The sequence below is a fragment of the Phoenix dactylifera genome, chromosome 12 (assembly GCF_009389715.1).
Source record: "Phoenix dactylifera cultivar Barhee BC4 chromosome 12, palm_55x_up_171113_PBpolish2nd_filt_p, whole genome shotgun sequence".
In the NCBI taxonomy this organism is placed as follows: domain Eukaryota; kingdom Viridiplantae; phylum Streptophyta; class Magnoliopsida; order Arecales; family Arecaceae; genus Phoenix; species Phoenix dactylifera.
In genome coordinates this window covers 14,024,108-14,047,563 of record NC_052403.1, presented here as the reverse complement: position 1 = coordinate 14,047,563, position 23,456 = coordinate 14,024,108, and the positions used below count along the sequence as shown (strand labels likewise).

At 35.3% G+C, this 23,456-nt stretch overlaps 1 protein-coding gene and 1 non-coding gene across 2 annotated transcripts; one reads left to right on the top strand and one right to left on the bottom strand.

Annotated features, from left to right (window-relative positions):
• Positions 1-4,930: 4,930 nt before the first annotated feature.
• Positions 4,931-19,682, top strand: LOC103713189 (gamma-aminobutyrate transaminase 1, mitochondrial). The gene is made up of 19 exons (XM_008800019.3): positions 4,931-5,199; positions 6,263-6,393; positions 6,582-6,666; positions 6,998-7,070; positions 8,774-8,871; positions 9,253-9,345; positions 11,535-11,608; positions 11,767-11,805; positions 12,026-12,114; positions 12,188-12,264; positions 12,350-12,424; positions 17,792-17,839; positions 17,945-18,028; positions 18,100-18,187; positions 18,283-18,361; positions 18,518-18,608; positions 18,711-18,786; positions 18,958-19,073; positions 19,425-19,682. The coding sequence occupies exons 1-19, from the start codon at positions 5,158-5,160 to the stop codon at positions 19,491-19,493; spliced, it is 1,527 nt and encodes a 508-aa protein (XP_008798241.3). The 5' UTR covers positions 4,931-5,157; the 3' UTR covers positions 19,494-19,682.
• Positions 19,683-23,155: 3,473 nt separating this feature from the next.
• Positions 23,156-23,229, bottom strand: TRNAI-AAU. Its single transcript has one exon. It is a non-coding gene; the product is annotated as a tRNA-Ile (tRNA).
• Between the last annotated feature and the right edge of the window lie 227 nt (positions 23,230-23,456).

Sequence of the window (23,456 nt, the reverse complement as noted above, 5' to 3'; positions counted from 1 at the left end):
GTGCATTTAACGAGACTGACATAATTTTCTTATGGGAATATCATGTGGATGATGAAAATATAATTTATTTTCAGATAAAATATTATTATTAAATATGTGGATGAAACTATTGAAAGAAATACCCCAGTGCCTTTGGAAAAATTAACTCACCCAAGTAAATGCATCTATCTATCTAGTTGAACAAATTAAAATATTAATCAACATCCCAAATTGTGAACATTTCCCAACAATTTTAAGGAATAACTTTGTCCTTTAATTAAGTGGCTAGGAGCTCTTTTGCCCACCACCCATATACGTTAACTCTCACTTCGATTGTCTATAGAGAGAGGAGTGTGCCAGAAAAGCTTGCTAACAAGCAAAAAATAAACGAGCCCAATGGCTATGCTAGGTAGATGCACGAGTGTGCCACCAGCATTTGATTAGCCAGAAATAGATTAATCACGGGAAGAAAATGAGAGTAGCATGGGTCTAGCCTTCAAGAATTTTTGTTACCGCGACACCACTTATTGTGAAAGAAGATGGATAGGTCGGATAGGGTGTAGCCAGAGTTATAGCTGAAGAAATCTGTTGTTGCTGCTACTTCTAAAGTAGAATCCTGTTGATAATCTAAGAGCAAGATAAAGTAAAAGAAATTAAAGATAAATTGGATTATTGATGTATCCAAGAGTTTCTTTCTCAACATTTCTGATATTTATAAGTGGCTCCTCATAACGGGGTAAGATAGATACTATAACTCCTTTTAGACACTTATCCTTGCTATTATTTGCTAAATAGCCTATTACTATTGTATATGATAACTAGTGCTACCCCTCCTCTCACATCATGTGCAATAAGAAGATAGGTATAACTATCCCACTTCTCTCATATTATGAATAGTGAAAAGTGGTGTAACTACCCTCTTTAGATTTTGCTCTTGTAGAACCTCGTCATAGGCTGATAACCCTTACTCCTCTTAACTCTGTACTATAATCATTTGGCCTGCACTCTTGGTATTTCGGTCTGCACCTCTCTTGCTATGTCGGTCTTTAGATTACAATTGGTCTGAATATAGTGCAAGCACCTACACTCTATAACGTATTTTCTAAAATTTTATAAAATGCTTATTTTCCTAAAATTTTTCTAATAAATACTATTTTTTTATTTTCTACTTTTCCTGTTCTCCTTAATAAGCTATGGAGGTTCCCTAATGCTACTATAAATCCTTACTGAACAAAGCCACTCATTATCTAATAATTCTATACTTGCCCCTCTTGCACCATGATAACTGATAAGTCTCTTGCTTTAGACACAAATAACAATTATTTCTATCTATTCTTCCACCCAGTTAGTCACCAAATTTCACCCAATAATAGCCCTAAAATTGGACTAGGGAAAGCTACAAGCTTATCCTAACATGACCTGCTCAGATGACATTTCTCTTTATTTCTGACAACACTTCTTATAATCTTGTTAGCAATTTTTGAAGACTTGCTATAGAAACAAATATTGATTGCCTGGATTGTTCCTATCAAACTCTTTCTTCAAAATAAGATAGCTGATTACTATGAGATTTGCTCCTTGAGAGGAGTGCTATTTTGGAGAGACATAGGATACACAAATGAGATATTTCATTATGACCCTATCAAATTCACCCAACAGGAGAGGATATCTTGTTCGATAGCTTCTGATGAACCCAAGAATACACCATTAATTACCTTCAAATATCGGAGCACCTCTGACTATAAGACCTTATTCACAAGTGCTGAAAGAAGATGAACATAATTAAATATAAATATGAATTTCATAAGTCACTAAATGTTACATGGCTTAACCAGAGTCAAAGGAATAACTTAAGGAGGGTTAGAGGACTAACTCTAATTTTTATTAAGTAGAGTTAAATGTCTAACTCTAGTTTGGATCTTATCAAATGCCAAAGGACTAACCCTAGCATGAAATTGATTCAACTAGAGTCAGAGGACTAACTATAGATGCATCAAAAAAAGAGTTACTAATTGGGGCCGCGGGACCAGTAACCAACCATATCTTAGTTTCAAAGTATAAATTTAGCAGACTACGATTTGATACTTTAAATGATCCAAATTTAATATGGACTGGACTTGATTTGATCTAATCGAGGTTTACTTAAAATTTCATTGATCTTTTTGGGACCCCAATTGGATTTGGCCAATCTTGGGATTTGACCCTCTTTTAGGTCTAACCCATGCTTAATCAAGCGCATACAATCTTAGATTTTAAATTTGAATCTTTTCACCTTTGGGTTTCAGATATAAATTTCTCGACTGTGTTTGTACCCATTTTCATGGATGCAAGTTTAGGGTGATAAGTCTAGTTAGAATTTTGATTTTCATGTGTACATAGATCTAACTCTCTTTCGCTTAAATCGTATGCTTTGAAGATTAAGTTGGGAATATGCCCCTATTGATTAGTTTTAACCTTTACAATTTGGTTTAAGCTTTATAAAAATCTTTTTTCTATAAAAAGCTATTTTTTATTTTTTTAAAAAAAATTCAACGAAATATAAAATATTTTTTTTTATTGATCATATATTTCTCTCTCCTCTTTCTGATTATCCAATGAGCCCGTAGTGGTAGGTAAGTTCGATGGACTAGCTTCATTGTGACGTCCGGATATGTCATCCGACTTAATGGCAAACTAGTTTTTTTTTTTTTTTGGATTTATTGGCTTATAGGTAAAGCTGAGCCGAGTTTGAGCTCAAAAAATATTAAATTTTATATAAACTCTACTCGGAATCCAAATAGAGCTTAAGCCCGAAGTCCGGCCCAGATGAACTCCACTTATAGATATAATTACTAGCATTATGTTTGTGCAATGCGATTTTAAGCTATTGGCAGGACAAAACTGGATGCATTGGAAATTTGAGAAATATTCACACACCATCAAGACTCGCTTCGATTTTTTTTAAAAAAATAAGAAATCAAAAATTGGTGTCAGAATCTTGCGGTGGAGGGGAAATCCCAAGTGTTTCCATCATATAAAAAGAAAGATGTAATAACAGACAAAAACTTCACCATTTTACCCCACTATATATTTAACAATTATGAATGTTTTAATAGAGATAGAGATAAGGCCATAAGAAATTAACATCCTCTTAAGTATTGGATACAAAAGTAATCATGTGGGCCCGTTTAGTTGGGCCCAGCTGGATTTCTGGATTGGGATCCACGGGCATCTGACGTGGATTTCATTAATAATAGGTATCTGGTCACCATTCAGTGAACATAAGTGCACTACGGTCCAATCTATCATGTCCACTTGTCCAGAGAGATGACAAGCTATTAGGTTTTGTTTTTTTTTCATTTTTCTTCTGTTTTAGTGTCATGTTGCCTGGGAAAAAACAGGAAAAACAAAATCCCCCATTTGGATGAGATTCCCTGTTATTTGAGTCAAGTTCTAGTCCGATCCGCTTTGTACCCAAAAAAAAACAAAAAATCCGATCCTCTAGATCTTTTCTATATATATATATATATAACATAATATAGTAGAAAATTTATTTTAACGAGATTCATATTTTTGACTGGATTCAGATAAAAAATTAAAAAATATATATTTTTTTTGATTTAGAACTTCGAAGAGTCCAACCTCGGTAAAAAAAAAAACTCCAAATATAAAAATAAGACACAACCTTTTTACTCTCTCTTATTCTTTATCTTTTTTATTTTTCTTATTTCTGGATCTAATTTGCATCAAAGGTTCCCCATCTTGATCAGCATCAGTGATCTCTTGTACCCTTCTTTTAATGTACAAATTAGTTCTTTATCTTCTACTACATCAGATTAATCAGCATCATTCACGTCTCCAAATTATTAGATCGGATTTTGGTGGCAACACACACAAAAAAAATATATACTTAAATTGAGTAATTCCTCGGGGCATTAGATAGATTGAAAGTGCAAACTCAAGTGAATAATAAAATTGAAAAAAATAAAAACACTCATAGAGATCTCTAAGAAGGAGTTATTAGGGCATTAGATAGATTGAATGTCAGTTTATTATATATATTTTTTTAATGGTTGGGGTACCAACAATAATTTTAATAAATAATTAGGGGAACGCCCGAGTCAAAAAATTTAAAAGAAGAAAAATAAATCAGCACATTAAAAAAAAGAAAAATTAAAAAATTTTCTTATGTTTGGTTCAAAGAAAAAACTTTTAAGAAAGTAGCTAGGAGATGGAAGAAAATTTATGTATTTGTTAAAGAAAATTTTTTCTCCATTATATTTTTTTGTTCTCTCCTTACTTTTTACTTCCAAATAATGGAAAAAAGATTATTGCCTACCATAGTTTATTTCCTTTCACTTTCTCAATAACTAAATAAAATAGAAAAATATTCCTTATTAAATTTGAATCTAGCACTTTCTCCAAATAGAGGAATGTAACCAGAAGAGCTTTAGCTTAGTTTGAGCGAAGCAAGCTAGCTAGATTGTTCGTATGCTTAAAACCTTTACATTTCTATATTTCTATCTACAATGAAAGATATATATATATACAAGATCTAACATGAAAATATTAAAAAAAATAAAGTCTCACGGCAGTTACCAATAAGTGCTTTATTAGGAACTAATTTATCAATATAACACGAGGACCTCTTTTGTTGTGAAATAAAATCAGATGAGATTTTCTTTTTGGACTACAATATCAAATTGCAACATGAAAAGTCCAACTTGTTTTTGATCTGCATGAGAAGTGCAGCACAAATTGTATTTGATCTCACAGTCATATTTTGGGAGTTGACTACAACTCATTTAAAGGAGGAATTATTTTATGGATCAAATCTACAGTGGTTCCAAGATGAAATCATCCTCAAATAATTTCTCCACTCAAAGATTCATGACGTTGGCTTTTCTTGTTTTTTTTCCTCCCGTATTTGCCTCTTTCCAATAAAACCGGGCCCGTGGGGAGGTTGGTGGGCCCCATCCCGAAGATAGAAACCAGAACAGTTTTAGGATTTATCCTGACAACTTCTCGTCTCATTCTACATACATGGCAGAGGAGTTCTAACGTCTGCATCTGTCTCTTCTACTCCCCATTTGTCTCTCCGTTTCTTTCTCTTCTTCTCTTCCACTTCCACTTCTTCGCCCTCTTGATCTCTCTGACTGAGATAGAGAGATCTTTGGAGGACTCCGAGGCTCGGCAGAGATGATAGCCAGTAGTCTCCTTCGATCCAAGGCCTCCTCCAAGGTATTCAAGTCGCTTACTCGCTTGCTTTGTGATCTTTTTCCCGATCAACAAGCTGTATTTGTGGTGAATTTTTTATTTGATTTGGCCGATAATTGTGTCATTCTTGCTTTATGGATTGGATGGATGTGGTTCCTGGATGATAGTCGTAGTTTTGATTTGATGTGTTTCTCAAAAAAAAAGTTTTTTTTTTTTTTTTTTGTAAATGAATGCGTGGAATCTCGATGAGTGGTTCCAACTGGCTGGATGATTAGCCGCTTGGAATGATTCTCAACAAAAGTGATTCCATGGCATTCCTCTGATTCTTTTTTCCACTGCTTTTGGGTTTCTAATTGGTTCTTATTTTGGGTCTGATCTAGATGAGTGGTTTTAAATGGGTGTTAAACTATTCTCATGAACACTTCGTGTTCTGTATGTAAAGCGTTTTTTTTTTTTTTTTTTTTTTTTTTTTGTGAATGGGTCTAGATGCTTTCACTGCAGTTTTTTTATTTTTTGATTTTTTTTGTTCTGAGTTTTGTTTTGAACAAATTTAGACTCAATTTCAATAGCAATTGTCGAACTTGTATTGTTGTTATTTATGTGAGTTAATTATTGATGCTTTTGGCCACATATTCTAGTTTAAACAATTTTAAATTCTTGTTTATGTGAATTGGTGACTGATGTATTTATCATAATTCCTTTTTTATTCTGACTTTTTTAAATCCGTTATATATGAGTAATGCCCAATGCATTTAATTTGTACACGCAACTACATAGTTAATCATATAGCACTTGTTGCTATACGTGATTTGGGTGTTCATCTTTTTGGTTAGCATCCTTTTTTAGATTCCAGTCATCATTAGTAGTTGTAAATGGATTTGTGTTTCGAGGTCATGTAACTCTTTCTTATATGAACCATATATTGATGCTTCTGATGACCGTTTGATAAAGTTGCCTTGTTGTAACTAGTTCTAGATCTGATCTTGATGAGTTTTTCCAGATGCCTGTATGATTTCTTCTTGCTACTTTTTTTTTTCATGTCATTTGCTTACCTTGTCATATTAATACCCTGTTTTATCCTTCATAGGTTGGCATGCTCATCAGGCATGTTGCAACTGCTGAAAGGTTTCAGAGTCATGGACCTCCATACATTGCTTCATTTGCAAGGCTGATGTGTTCACAGGCATCTCTTCTGACTGATCCAACAGATGAAAAAGGGTATCAATGTTATGATCGATTAAATAAACTAATTTCTAGTTTTAGCGTTGAATATGCTATCACCGTTTCATGCCTTGTGGCCTCTTTTTTTTAGTTACTTGTATTCAACTTCCCACATTTGTGAACAAGACATGCATGTTGTGCATCTACTAAATGTGTTTTCTGGTGTCATATTTTGAATTTGTCAGGTTTAAGGGGCATGATATGTTAGCACCATTTACTGCTGGATGGCAAAGCACTGACTTGCACCCCCTAGTCATTGAGAAATCAGAGGTAATTACCTCAGAGAGTTATGTTGGTCTTTTTGTTTTGGTTTTCACTGATAATCATACTTACCTTGCAAGCTTCTAAAAGATGTGGATAACATAGATTATGACATTAACCATCAATACTTGTCCCAACAATTTAAACTTCAGGTTTACAAAATCGTAGCTCTAAAAGTTCAAGCCAGGAAAGATGAAAAAATAACAAGTCATGGAACTATTTGCAATTATTTGGTGTAATACAATGTCGAAGTGGTTTTAGAAACAACATTGCTTCTAATATTACATTGGTGAAAAATGTCATTTTACATTTAACTGAAAGCTGTTGGTAAATGCTGCAGGGTTCTTATGTTTATGACAACAATGGGAAGAAATATCTTGATACCCTTGCTGGATTATGGTGCACAGCTTTAGGTACCCAAAATCTGCTAATTATTAGACGTCATTTTCAGGATTACTTTCTTCTAAGCACCAGTACTTGTTGTCACTGATATACATGGTACGTAGTATTGATATAAACACACTTTACTAATCTTTATATTGCCTTATTGTCATCTTAACAAATAAGTGTGGCAACATTTAGTTTGAAAAGGTCTTCACAAATAGGCATTTGAAGAAAGTTAGTATTATCTGCCAAAAGCCACTATGCATCATTTTAAGAAAAGGTTCTGGACTTCTGTAAAGGTTCTGGACTTCTGTTCTTCTTATCCATGGAAACTTCAACTTATGTCTCCCTTCTTCTGAATCTTCTATCCAGCATTGTGTCAAATGATGGCCAGTATGATTATTGCTGTCAAGCTGGCTCTTGGTGCAAATTGTTTAGGAAATATTGGAAATGATGATGTTAGCAAGACCTTTGAATAGTGGATCATAATGCGCAAGGATCACTGTCATTATGTCATAGTAAAATTTGGTGTTTATTGATTACTAGTCAAACAGGCATGAAAATTTAGGACAGAGAATCGTACGGTTGAATGGGAGGGGAAGGACTAGAGAAAGCACACAAGCAACATATAGTTTCCCTGTTTGTCATGGATGCCAATTCTGCATGGACTTGCAGTGAGTGAAGTATCTGAAAGTTTTAAATTGCTTATAGCTAGTTTTCAGGTAGAAGAGCTAATATTTTGACTAAGCACCTGATGATTTTCCATAATGTAAATTCTTGGTTGAATTATTAGTTGCTTACAAGTTTCCATACGGCGATCTTATTTGAATAAATATGTTGGTCAATTTGTATATCTAAATGATTAGTTTTTTAGCCAATTGGGTTTTGCCCTAGTGGTCACACCCCTCTTCTTAGCAACCAAAGGTTCTAGGTTTGGCTTGGGTGGTGTGTGCAAGAGAATGCTCAGGATATGACATGCATTCTGGCATATCTGCACTGCGTTACTGACACATAATATTATATATGCATGTTGATGGGAATCTAAGTTGTTCTCAGAGAGGAGTGCTAACTAAAGCTCTAACCAGTTAACAATTGAAATATAATAGTTGAAGTCTTGAGTTTCATTCTTTATAGTTAGGTTTTTTGTGTCTAACATCCTATCTTCATTTTTCATCATGGTAGATTTGGTGTCATTTGAATGGTCTCTAAACTTGGATGGTCTATTGTGACATATAGGTCTCATTTTTCCATTTTTTTCTTGTGAAATAGAAGATTAGTAATCCAAGGTTCGCCGTCTCGGTATCGGACCCTATACTAGTATTATTCTATTAGAGTTTCAGTATGCGGTTCGGTATGGTACAGCTTAGCATACCGAGTGCTAGTATGGTATGGTACAATGTACTGGTACGGTATGGTACGTCTGGTATGGCAAAATCTTAATCTCTGTTCAGATATTGCAATACTTAACTGCCAACACTTAATCAATAGTCTGATGTAAATTTCATATTCTTGGTATATAGGAGAAAATATTTTCTTTTCTATTTAATGAAGTTATGATTCTTGCTGGTATTAAGCCTCAAACTGGGTAAAGCTTTTCTGAGACTGTTATTTGGAAGTAAAAGTTTTGAGAACTGCAATCTTTTCTACACATCAATCTATGCACCACTACCACTAGACTATTAATTGAATTTAATTTATTCTTTCATGAACTTGCCATTTCAATATCTTTCAGGTGGAAGTGAGCCTCGACTTGTTGAAGCTGCAACTGCACAATTAAAAAAACTGCCATTTTATCATTCCTTTTGGAATCGTACCACAAAGCCTTCATTGGTGCGTACAACTTCTTATATACTTCTAACTTCTTTCATTTGTTCAAAAATAATTTGATGCTACCATAGTATTTGTATAATTCAATTCTATTATACACCACTTTGCATTATTAACAATAACTTGCAACTAAAAAATTGAACCACAAATGCTGCACCTCTATGACTTGAATTTGTCTCAACTATGAATTGATTTCTGTTTTAATTAGATGAGGGCTTCATCCTACTCTCCTAGAATCATCTTATCGTTGTTGGTTCCAATTAATTCTAAGTATCATTTATGCATTAGCTGCTGTTTTATTTTCTTCATATTGGATCATTGATTAGTCTTCTGAAGGTACTCTTTAATGTTTATCCATGAAAATTGTTACTACTGTTCTTGCAGGATCTTGCAAAGGAACTTCTTGAGACTTTCACAGCAAGGAAAATGGGAAAGGTCTTCTTCACCAACAGTGGTTCAGAAGCTAATGATTCCCAGGTCTGTTGGTTTTCCTTGTATAGCTAGTGAAAATCACCAAGGATTCCTTATGACGTTTTCTCCCTAATATTTAATATTTTAGTTTACTTGGATGCTGTCAGACTCCCTACTTCATGGTAAGAGAACAAATTTGGCTGTCTGCAGATATGCCAGAAGCAATCCAGATACCTTTTTGTTTTTCATTGTAGTTAAGAGCTAGTTTCTGCATCTTTAGTTTTAGTGGTGAAGATTGAGTAGTTATGGTAGTACACAAGGAGTGTGGGAATTGGAGAGGCCACCACTCAAATGTAATACTGGAGAACATTTAAAATTTTAAACGCTTGTTTCCACATATATTGTGGTGATGGGCAGGGAATAAATATTGACATGGTGCATGATTTTTTTTTAGTGACTAATATTTTATTTGTTTCTGCAGACTTGATGCTGTCTTGACAAACCTGGATATTCTCATTGTCATCTTTATTTTACACCTGTTTCTTGCTCTCATTGTGATTTGTTGCTTTGGCATGCTTTATCAAGACTCTTCGGTTGTTTATGCTGATGTCAACTAGCCCAATCATGCTAAAATTTTCCATACTCTATCAGATTATATTCTTAGTTATAGATCTTGCAGTGGATGTACACCTAGTTATGATAAGGATGGCTTGTGGGGCTATGAAGCAATATAGTTGTCATGATGCTTCGGCAATTGTCTAAATCTTGTTGTTTCTGCAACCAGATGGATAGTCATGCTGGACATATTAAAATAGCAAAGATAGTAAAATAGGCTTTCTTGTATTACAATTTTTTTCAACGATTAAAGTATATCACAATATGAAACTTTATTGTTTAATCTAATATGGAACTGTTATTAAGGTTTTGATGGATGTCACAATTTGATACTTGGGATAGTTATTGTGTCTTAGAATGCTCAGATCAAGCTGAAGATGAACTGTCATTGTCAGCAGTTTATTTCTACTTTAGTAAGGTGCATATCTAGCTTTGAGCCTTGCACCTAGGCTACAAGAAACCTTGGTGCCTCTTTTGTGCCTTGATGTTTAATAACTTTGCTCTGATGTACAAATTAAAAGGAAAGAATCTGATTGAAATCAGACTCCCTGCTTGATGACAGAATGGTGACAAGCCATCTATAAAGCCACTTATTTTGTTTAAATATTCTGGATTTTATGATTATCATAGTTTTGAATCTTAGACACGAGATGCATTTGCTTGTGTTAACAATGCTTTGGAGGACCAAGAGAAATAAATTTTCAGCGTTCCAAAGGAATCTTAGCATTCACAGCATCAAGAACCTGCAGCAAAACTTCTTCAAATGGTGACTTTGACCGTTCTCAAAGCTTTTAAAGTTTTGGCAGCCCAAAACATTAAAGTTAAAACCTGGTGGTTTTCATGGATTTTTTCTCAGTTGCACTGCTTAATAGATGTAATATCCAGAGGAGTAGGTTTGGGCCATTAATGTGTTCCATCATCTATTGCCACAATCAAACACATGAATGAGTTCTTTTCACAAACTGTAATTTTTTAAGATAAATTTAGTTTGGATAGGTCGACCAAGAATTCTTGGTTAGAAAATAGGGATAGTGGATGAACTAGCCATAAATATGAGGTTATACAGATGAGATTTTTGGTCAGAAAATGAAGGCAAAAAATTGAACGGTTCTTTGAAATTATGGTGAATAGATTGTCTGGAAAACATGAGAGCCTTTACTAGAAATAAGTTAATAAAATGGTAATTAGTAGTCTTACTGAGAGGACAGTGTGATGAAAGGTACATGGACTGGTTGAAGTAAGTTTTTCAGAATGTAATCAGGTAGAAAATAAATAAGTATATTAAAACCTTCATTATTAGATTGGTCACTTTTTTGCAATGGATGTTTGCCACTGACACTGAGTTAAGGACCGAAAGAACTTTCGTTTTCATAGTAAAGTTTCTCCAAAATTATGTCATTCCATTTTGTTTTTTTCTTTCTTTTTTTCAAATGTAAGCCTTTACCTTCTAATGTGGTCCATTAATAGTTATGTTTCTGCACACATGAAAAGTTGGTTTTCCATCCTCTTTGGTAGTTTTACATTTCTAATGTAACTAATCTTTATCTAGACTACCTAAAAATTATTGCTAAATGAAGATTAATTTTATTAAACATTGTATTTTTTTTTTAATTCTTTAACTGGGAGTTACTTTCTATCAGGTGAAGCTTGTGTGGTATTATAACAATGCATTAGGAAGGCCAAATAAGAAGAAATTCATAGCGCGAGCAAAATCGTATGTCATCAATTTAATTACTCACATCATTTATTTGGTATTTAATGGGATATCTTCATAAACTAGCACCAAGGTGTTAGAATGCAATGCTCTTTTATTGCATATATTAGTCGAATCTTTTGCAAATAATCTTTTGCAACATTTGCATTTTTTGGCAGATATCATGGATCAACACTAATAGCAGCTAGTCTTTCTGGGTAAGTAGGAAAAGTTTATTTTCTTTTAAGTTAGATTATGAAGTGCATTTATGCTTACAAAAAACAAGTTGTCTTGATTTTATGGTTTGTCACAATCAAAAATGTATAATTATAGTGTGCAATGGCTTGTTTCTGATTCAGTTTCCTTTTGTTTATCTCCATTGGCTTTTCTTTCTCCAATTAAATCATCTATTTCATTAACAATTTGCTGCACCGACAGTCTTCCAGCTCTGCACCAAAAGTTTGATCTACCAGCACCATTTGTACGGCACACAGATTGTCCTCATTACTGGCGCTTCCATCTTCCTGGTACTCATTTAATTAATCTTTTAAGGTTGGTTAACTTTTAATATTCTGATGATTAATTGTGCTGGAATACCAGGTGAGACCGAGGAAGAATTCTCGACCAGACTGGCTAATAACTTGGAGAATCTTATTCTTAAAGAAGGACCTGATACAGTAAATGCTTCTCTTTTCTCACTTTATTGTGGATTCGTTAGTACAAGTAGAGGGTAATTAGTATTTGATTTGGTATGGATTTCAGATTGCCGCATTTATTGCTGAACCTGTTATGGGTGCTGGAGGTGTTATCCCTCCTCCAAAGACCTATTTTGACAAGGTAGGAATCTGAAGTCTTTACTTTCTACCCTCACTTTACACAATTGTCGGCAACTTCTATTTTATTTTGTTTATTGACAAGCTAAGGTTAAGTTAAAGAATATTATTGTATGAATATTTGAGTATATGAGCTTCAAGTTTGGGTGGGATAATGAAAATGCAATAGTTCTGTACCTTCTTAATTTCTAACTTTTTACATCGTTGAATTATTTTTTTTATGCAATTAATATAGAAAAACTCAAGTCTTCTTCAAGAATTATGTGGTAAAGTATTACTAGAACTTCACTTAGTACATGATATTGATCTCAGATATATTTTGTTTCTCTAAATTATGATAGTAGAAAGTTCATCATAATTGTAGAAACATTACCTTTTCCTTTATTTACTGAGACTGAGTGAAAGAATAATGTTGGAGAAATACTTGAGTGTATAAATGGGCTACTTAAAATGATGTATTTTAATGTAAACATGATTTTATGGTCTGCGAAATCTGGTAAGAGAATTCATCAGCATCTTATAAACATGCAACTAATTGCTACCCAATATTTTATTCTTACCTAATTGACTGCTCCCAACTGCCTATGTCATTTTAAAGATACCATTTGCTTGTCTGTCTTTAACATAACTATTGCAGTGTACACATGAATGTCAGCTATAAAAGGCAAGCATAGTATGCTCAGGATGGTTTCTTATGTCACTATCATGTTCTCAAGCTTTCATGTTTTCTTGAGGCTAGCTATCGAATTTAGTTTCATCGAATTCTCCACACAGAGGAGGTTGTGGCTTTCTAATGGAGCTTTTAAAGCTTACATGATTCAGTGACACCTCACTTTCTCGATCAAAGTACCATTTGATTTGAGATTGTGGTTATGGTTGTTGAGGAAAAAATTCTTGAGGTTTTCAATATTTTTACCACAGAAGAATCACATTCCCTTAGTCTTTGTAAGCCTTGTTTGTTAGACATTGGACTATTGGAGTATAAAAAATAAAGAAGCCTTGTTTACTAAATTTTGAAACAAAAATAGAAATAAGATTCATTTTTCTTTTAACAAAAAAAGAGGCAGAAGAGTCTAATGCATCATACTCTCTATTGGCTTCACTACACTGATAGTTCATTATTTTGTGAAAAAGAGCATGTGTTTTGAATTAGCTTAGCAAGGCTGGAACAATACCTGAATGAGTTATATGAGATGGTAATTTCCATATAAAAGAAATCAAATGAAAGTTCACATTTACTTGCTTTACTTCAAGATATCTGACATATGATCTTTTGCCAACCAAGGTTTAATTTGTTGGTACTGCAGCCCATACCGGTCGGTTGGTGGCATGGTTCGGTACGTCCCTGTGCTATTCCATGCCAGGCTCGTACCGACATAGCAGAGAGGATGGGGGAGAGGAAAAGAGAGTGAGGGGGAGGGAGGGAGAGGGAGAGGGAAAAATGGAGGGAGAGAAGGTGAAAGCTACCTGAGCGCGTCCCAACATGAGAGAGGGCGGTGAGAGGAAGAACGTGAGAGGGAAAAAGAGAGAGAGGGAGAGGGAGAAGGAGGAAAAGAGATGGAGGCCGTCGGAGGGCCAGCGAGTGGTGTGAAGGGGGCGGAGGAGGGGCTCCGCCCACCATACCCCTGTTTCATTTGAAACACAGGTCTGTCGGAGCCCTTTTTTATTTTGCATATTTTAACTGAAGTTGGCAACTCTCTTATCGACTTGACTTAAAATATGCAAAATTAAAAAGCGACCATGACGGGCCTCTGTTTTGAACAAAACAGGGGTTCGGAGGACGGAAACCCCCCTCCCTCTACCCTCCATGCCACTCCCCAGTGCTCCAAAGCCCTCTAGTTGCCTCCATCTCTCTTCCTCCCTCTCACTCACTCCCTCCCTGCCCATCTCTCTTTTTCTCTCTTTCCTTGTCCCTCTCCTCCTTCTTCACCAGTTTCTCATTTTGAATGCCAAAACTGCCTCGGTCCATCACCGAGATGGTTCGGTATGCCCAGAATTTAAAAGTTTGGGATGGTGTTGCGTTCCTTGCTACCAACATTATAAATTAATCATAATGATTTAAAACCACCAAACCTTCATAATATAGGTCCTTGTTAAAGTTGGATTCCTATTTGTTTATACTTAATGCTTTTCTAAAAAATCTCTTACACAATATATCGTTTTTTTGCAACTTAAAAAGGGTTGCCAACTTCACTTAAAATATGCAAAATAAAAAAAGGGCCCCGACGAACCCTTGTTTCGAACAAAACAGGGGTCCGGAGAGCAGAATCCCCCTTCTGCTCCTTCATGACACTCCCCAGCGCTCCGTGGCCCTTCGATAGCCTCCATCTCTCTTCCTCCCTCTCGCTCTCTCCCCATCCCCCCCCCCCCTCTCTCTCTTTTTCTCTCTTTCCTTCTCTCTCTCCCCCTCCTTCGCTAATTTCTCATTTTGAATGTCGGAACCGTGCCAATCCGCCACCAACACGGTTCAGTATGGCCCAAACCAGGTAGTTTGGGATTCCACATTCCTTGCTACCAACATAATAAATTAATCATAATAATTTAAAACCATCAAACCTTCATAATATAGGCCCCTATTAAAGTTAGATTTCTATTTGTTTATACTTAATGCTTTTCTAGAAAATTTCTTGCACAATATATTGTTTCTTTGCAACCTAAAAATATTGTGAGGGGTTTTATAGCGAGTTATTAGCTTGTGAATCCTTTGAAAACAGAAATGGGACATCTGCCTTGATGAATGAATTTCATAGATTTGTGTTTCACTTTGTGGATGGTTCACTATTTCCACTTTGTGGATGGTTCACTATTTCCACTTTGTGGATGTGATAGAGTTACCGCTAGAAGTCTCATAACCCCCATAGTTGGCCTAAGATTAGCCGTGAGCAACCTTCTTAAGCTTCCTGATGATTTAAAATTAGAGAGTTACTCTCAAGAGTCTTCTAAACACCATAATTTGGCTAAGATCAAACAAACACTACTTACATCATACAAAACATTCTGCTATCATGGTCACTGTCCTATAAAACATCATTATTTTTCATTTAAGTGCCCCCATTCAAATCTATATCATTCATTAGTTGTGCGGATTGAAAATTTAATCTATATAAGCTATTTCATTTCATCTAACTACTCCTCCGTATACTATGGTTTTCTTATATCTACTGATGCATTTACAGGAAAGATAGAAGCTAGAGTGGGTGTTTTCCAACAGAGTCGGGGGGAAAAAAAAACTCAAACAGTCACTAACAATATCATGGTGCTATACTCTGATACAGAGGCTACTTTGACATATGAATGATGCTTGCACATATCTGGACATTCTGAGTCATAAGGAAATGATTTTTTTTATTTTTTTTGTTGCTTTAGCTTTCATATTTAAGATGCTGGGCGTCCGCAAAATGTTACCACCAAATTTGGCAAATGAGTTACAGACACCACAAAATGCTGACTCTTACATGTAACAATCACATGCAATGGGTTGGTTATATAAATACATTGATATGTTCACCCTTCTTTTCTTCCTTACATTTTTCAACTCAAGTGCTTAATGTGAAACATGCATCTATTGTCAACCAAATCATAAAAACTCAATGCTTGATTGAAGCATCATAATGACACTTCTCATACGTGATGAGAATATTTGGAAGTCATCTGTTTTCTGACAATTTGTTTCATAGTGGGTCATCTATCTATTTTGTTTTTAGGTCTTCTCCTTCTAATTCAGATCCTTTCAGACACATTTCATGTCAATGGTCTTGTTGCAGTAAAGCATCTTAATGGTTTCCCACCACTTTATCCTCTATCATTGGAACACTTAAATATTCTATAATAAATCCTCTTTATTACTTTTCCTTTCCTAATTTTGCTGTGATTACTTACTAGCATTCTTATCTCTACCACACCCGGGTCATTGCAACCACATCCTCCTGATAGCCCAATGTTCATGTCATACAACTCTAATATACTATATGTAATTACTGAACTCATGCCTTCTTATTGCTTCACCAATTTCTCTTTTAGTTTCACTTCCAGGTGGTGATTGCAGAAAATTCCAGTATCATGCATCATGCCACATATCTCCCTGTTTTTTTTTTTCTCCAAATAGATAGGATGAGATTGCGATCAAGATGCATTTTGGCCACCGAGTTAGGCAAGTTCGTGTCTGTGTGTGCCCATCAAGATAAGAATCCACATGCTCTCTTTTGGCTCAATTTTGTTTTTACTCTGTAGATTCAACATTCATATTCACTATAGTAATTCTTGCATCACCAATTTCTGACATTAATGTCAGACATTTTCTGCACATATCTAGACTTGAGCATATGTCGGCCTGGGTCATGTTCGGTCTTGGGTCCCATATCAACAGAATTTTGCTAGGCACAAGCTTAGCCCGACACAGTTTTTGCAAGCCTGGGCTCGACCTGCCCGACCCAAACAAGTCAGGTCAAGCGGGCCTAAGTCGACTAGACCGTGCGGCCTCAACAGCCCACCCAGCCCAACCCAACCCTTTATGTTTTTCTTTTGAAATTTTAAAATAAAAATATAAGAATATAATATATAATATATATGATATATAATATATAATGTAAGATAAATGATATAATTCAAAAAAATGACTAATTATATATGTATGTATGTATGTATACATGTATGTAATTATGTATATATGTATTATGCATGCATGCGTGCATATATGTATATATGTATACAATTTCTGCTTGGCCGGGCTAGGCTGGGTTGTAACACACCAAGCCCGAGCCCAGCTGGAATTTTGTCCCGAAAAATTGAGGCTCGGGCCAACCCTAGAGGGCAAAAACCCCAGCCTGAGTCCGGCAAACACCGGGCTGGGCCGAGCCTAGTTTGCACAGGTCTACACTTGCCCATCGTGTCTGCGTTTTGAATGATAGTACGTTATCTATTGTCTGAAGATATTTTCTATCCTTTCAGAAGGTAAAATGTTTCATAAATGTGGGAAAATTCTATTTTTGTGATCAAGTGTAGGCTAATTTTATATCTTTCTGCACAACTCTGAAAGTGTAAAGTATTTTAATGCTGACCAGGATTATCAAATACTTTCTAGACAAATAGACCACACTCAGGTTGCAAGCATGTATGGACTTCTCTGCTAATTATACATTAATTTTGATTTTTTCCCCTTATTTGTCGTCGAAAGATCCACTGTAATTTGTGATTTTGCTGCCTAATTCACTTGGTGATACAACTAAAAAAATCTGGCAAGTTACTCTTTGACTGATCTAATCTTCTATTTGTAGTTTTTCACTTGTTTATTTGAAAGCCATGTATCAATGCAGTATTTGGACTTCCATTATTTGGCTTTGGTCATTTCATTGTTCTATTTTTATTTCTGCAGATTCAAGCTGTTGTAAAAAAATATGATGTTCTCTTCATCGCAGATGAGGTACTAATGCACAAAATGTTTTCATGTTTACCAAGAAAAAGAAAATAAAATATATTATTTTAGCTTCTTAGTTGGTTTAAGGTGCTATTTTATCCATGTTTGTAGGTCATCACTGCCTTTGGAAGGTTAGGGACAATGTTTGGATGTGACAAATACAATATTCAGCCTGATCTTGTCTCCATGGCAAAGGTGAGTTGTTTAAGCATTGTTTTTTAACATATTCAACATAGATAATGATTTCATATTTACTGGTTTTCTAGGCCCTGTCATCGGCATACATGCCCATTGGTGCGATTCTTGTTAGCCCAGAAATTTCAGAAGTTATACATTCTCAAAGCAACAAACTTGGTAAGCTTACACTATTCTGTCATTAGAGACTTCTATTTCTATCTCTTCGAAGGATGTGTACAAATTATCGCCACTTTAAACTTCCTATCTTTCAGGGTCATTTGCTCATGGATTTACATATTCTGGACATCCTGTGTCATGTGCTGTTGCATTGGAAGCAATTAAGATTTACAAGTAAATATCATTACTCTACACAGATTCCTCATTTTAAACTATAAATTAGTAACATAATAGTTTTGTGCTTCAAGAAGGGCAAGTACACATGAATATTTCATGCTGAGCATCTTTTAAGATTTCAAAATCCTGACCATGTTAAATAACGGTTACCAGGGAGAGAAATATTGTGGAGCAGGTCCAGGCTATATCTCCGAGGTTCCAGGAGGGCATTAAAAGCTTCTCAGAAAGTCCCATCATTGGCGAGGTATTCTTAGTGCATTAATCTCACATTGTCTTGTAATCTATTCTTCTTGCGTATAGACAACATTATGTACATATCTGACGAGAACCAGCCATTTACATGCAGATACGTGGAACTGGGTTGATACTTGGAACTGAGTTTACTGACAAGTCTCCTGACGCTCTCTTCCCTCCTGGGTGGGGTAAGTTTCCATTTTTGTGCTTCCTGATTATACCATTCTCACTGCAGTAGATGAGTGAAAGATAATTATACAGCTTTCAGTAGCTCTGATGGTGACATCCATTTAGATACAGAGAACTTTTAGCATACATGCGTGACTGTAACTCATAATGGCATCCCATGATTATTTCAGGGGTAGGTGCAATATTTGGATCGGAGTGTGAGAAGCGTGGAATGCTGGTCCGAGTTGCTGGGGATAATATAATGATGTCGCCACCCTTTATAATCTCCCCAAGCGAAGTTGATGAAGTAAGATGATGCTGCCTCTATTAGCTCCTGATGTATATCATTTACCATACTTCTCCTTGGCACTGCATGAGTTTTAATCTTCAGTTGTTATTCACCAGTTCTTCAGAGTCTTATATCCTAGATTTTCTACTGGGCTTCTGTCACAATATAATCAGTAGATGAGTTTTGCTTAAATACATAATTATAGGTTTTTCGAGTTGGGACTTGCTCCCGAATTGTAGCAATATTAGGCCATTGGCTATAACTCAGGCTATCATTTTTACTAATGGAGCTGAAGGTTACAGTCCCTTTTCTTTCCCATTAACTTAGTAGTTTGTGAGTGCTAATGCTTTTAATTCTGTTTTCTTTCAGTTAATAAGCATATATGGAGAAGCCCTCAAGAGTACAGAGCAGAGAGTAGCGGAGTTGAAATCACAGTGAAAACAATAGCCAAATAGACATCAAGTGCTCGAGGGTGCAATAAATGTGGTCTATTTATGATGGTGAAAAAATTGTTGTAAGAGGACATATCTTGCAATGCCATCTATATTTTCTGAAATGTTGCAAGCTTTAGTTTCAAGACTGGGCTCTTGTACAGTTGTAAAATCAATTCAAGCGTGAGTTACCGTATAGCTCATTAGGCTGTTGTAACCCCCGTCATGATGACACCTATTGATCCCTAATATCCCCTGACCCACCCAACTTGATTTGGCTGGATGACAAGGATGAGCCAATGTTTGCACATTGGACCTACCAAGTTGGTGGGTGGGCATGCATAAGGCATGGCTATGAGAGGAAAGGGCCCGGGGCTGCCTATGATAATTTGTCAACTTTACAATAGTGGTGCAAATGGGTTGGGTCGGACCAGGCATGAGTGATTTCGATCCGATTTGGTTTCTTGTTCAGGTCTTAATGTTAGTTCTAGATTCAACTCAATAGAAGATCTGATCGAGTTGGATTTATGGCTAAAATATTTGATCCAATGGGTTATTCGGGTTGGGTTTATGCATGGTCCGGTCTTAATCTAAAAAATTAAATTTGGGTCCAGATCGAGTTTAGATCTATCCATCTCAACGGAAATTTAGGTCATCCTAACTCGCATGGAAAAATGGGGAATTAGTTTTCTTTGGAGCTGCACCTACGTGTGAGGACCATATGACCAAGCGAGTTAATTCAAGTGTTAAGAAACAAATTTCCAAATTGCTGCTACTAGATTTTACAGAGTACCTATGTACCAATTTTAAATTGCTTATGGTGACTACAGCACATTTTCTACTATCAAGTACCAATGGCTTCCAAATCTATCTCCATGCAGAAGAAGGTTATCAGTAGAGAACCATAAAGTAAAGAGGCCTAGTAGCATCATCACTTTTGTTTGGAAATGATTAAATAAGCCTACCATTCTATGAGATCATGAAAGCAATAAATTCATCTAATGACAAATCCCTTAAGATGAAATAAACCAGTTTATAGATTAGTCCCACAGCATCACCAAATGCATCATTCTCTTCAATAGTTTGCTAAGATAGTATACTGATCCATAAAGCCATTATGGCATCATATTTGTTGCAGACTACTGGAGAAACTTAGTGCTTCTACGGGCTCCTCAAATTTATACAGTTACTGCACGCTGAGGACTTCAATCTCGAAAACTAGGACCGAGTTGGGTCAAATTCTCTATGCTGGAAAAACATTAGCTTCATAAGCATAATCTGGGGAGCACTGCAAATATATTATAGCATATCGGCAAAAATCTAAATACAAGGAAATGCATTAAATAGAAACAATCAGGTCAAGTCAAGTCGGGTCGGGTTGGGTAATAAATCAAAAGATTTAAATTAGACTCAGATAACAATCGGATTGGGTCAGTTCAGATCGGGTCAGTTCGGATCGAGTCAGAAGTCAATAAACCTAGATATGACCTGAATTGTGGAATAGGTCCAAATTTGGAACCCTATCCGGCCTTACAGTCCTTAAATTGGGTCCGGAACAAGCCTAAGTGGATAGGTTCATGTCGGGTTATGGGTCAACTCAGCCCATTTGCAGCCTTACTTCATACTAATCAACACTATACTACCCAGCAGAATAACATATATCTTTCTTCTTTCATACATACCACTATGCAAGACATCAATTATAACATTTTTGTAGAAAATACAGTATCTAAATTAGCATTAGCAATAACTCTAATTTGTACCTTGTTACCATCCTCAATTTCACTATTTTATTACCGCTATGGTTACTTTTAGTAACACTTGGGTAAGTCTGAAAAATCATTCTACTATGAGATCCATATCAACATTTTCCAAATTCATATGAAGAAACAATTTCATTGCAATCTTCTTACTGATACATCTGTTTTTTTTCAACCATATAAAATCCATTTGCTGCCTCATCACTGAGATTTATAGAACATGCTTGGACTTTGTCTGATGGCATCGTTTTTCGCTATTACTAAAAATTCAGCCTTTATCATCTTTAACCATGGAAATCAACCGCCTCATTCTATTATCAGCACTTAGTATATGATGATTCTTGTTACCCACTCCAAGGTTTTGTGGTTGTCCCATAATCCAAAAGAAACCGGCTCTGATGCCTAGAAAAATGTGTTTTGCTTGTTTGATTAACCATAAAAAGGTGGCATGTTGTATGGTGGTTTATATTTGGTTGAGCATCTACTTTTCTAAAAAAAGCTATGTAGAATATCCGTTAAACTTTTAATAAAGGAAAAATTCTTACCTCATTCTATCTAAATGTTTAAAGACACTTTTGGAAAACAAATTTATCCCGATTTCTGGTAGTTGAGAATTGGACTACTGAAAATTGGGTTTTCTCACGTCCCATATGGATTTTTGTTTTCATGAAATATGAAATTTTTATTTCCATATGAAAGCTATTTTTTTTTTTTATTAACCATACTTTTCTTTCTCCTCTTTCCACGAATCAAATGCATCGTTCGTAGTAATTTTAGATTTTGTGGCTCCCTCTCTTGCCCTGTATCGTTGGGGCAAACTAAATACAGATTTAAAGGATTCTGAAAAGGTTGAGGAGGAGAAAACAGCTTTGTTACACCTTTCTTTTTATCCTCTTCTTTGTTTTCCTAGTTATCTTTCATTTTCTCTGTTCAGTTGTGAGTAGAACAAAAAGTACTATACAATGACTTTAGAGGTAATAAATTATAAGATCATCTTTTTGTGAGCGTTGCATATGCTCATCATACTAGAGCTTGGAAGACGTGGTAACTTTTATATGTGTTTCAGACTTAAAAGAAAAATTGTGCTCATTTCTAAATTAAGCTTGGGGCTTTAGCTCCTAGGCCACTTCACTGAATAAATTGATGCAGTACACAAGCTCGCTTTGCAAGCCTGGGATCATAGCTTAAATAAACTAGAGCAGTACCCCTAGAGATCCATTCAAAATCCTTGAGATGACAGTGTCTTCTGCAAACTGTAAACATAAACCTAAGAATCCAACAAAGTTAAAGAACAGTAGAAACAAGATAAAAAATGTCCTTTTATTAGTATACCCATGAAGAAGATGAGGAAGATTGAAATTTATTTGATAAATGAAAACGGCACAAATAAGTCCTAGGAAATGACACCAGCTTCCCATTAAAAGAGCAGAGAAATGAGACCCAAGATTTGCTACCATATAAACTAGAACAGACGTACAATAATTAAGATGCCACCCCTATAGATCCATTCAAAATTCCAAAAGAATATAGGATGTATTTAAGATTGCAAATATAATCTCTTTAGCTTTAGCAAGGATGAGTGTCTTCCGCAAACTGTAAACACGAAACCAGAGAATCCATGCAAAGTTAAAAAAATAATAGTAAAACAAGCTCAAGAAAAGTCCTTTTATTAAGTGGAAAAATTTAAAAAAAGGATTAGTGTCGTCTGCAAACAGTAAACACAAAACAGGGAATCCAGCAAAGTTAAAAAATAATAATAAAAGAAGCTATGGAAAAGTTCTTTAATTAAGTGGGAAAAATAAAATATATTAATAATAAAACAAGCTAAGGAAATTTTTTTTTTAAAAAATAAAACAAGCTAAGGGAAAGTCCTTTTATTAAGTGGAAAAAATAAAAATAAGTAGAAAATTGGCCCATGCAGGTCTCGAACCTGCGACCTTCGCGTTATTAGCACGGCGCTCTAACCAGCTGAGCTAATAGGCCAACTTTTCTACATTGTAACGCCAAACATATTCGTATTATTGATAGCTTTCCTTCTTTTAATTCAAATGCAGATTTTTATCTGCTATATAAAATGATATACTCTCTTGCCGCAGATATAATCTATAGAATATATATTAAATAATTATTTTTCAATACAAACAAACATGACAAATCCAAGATTTCAACTAGTGATGGGGAGGAGGCAAGTGGCAATGACATAGCATGGA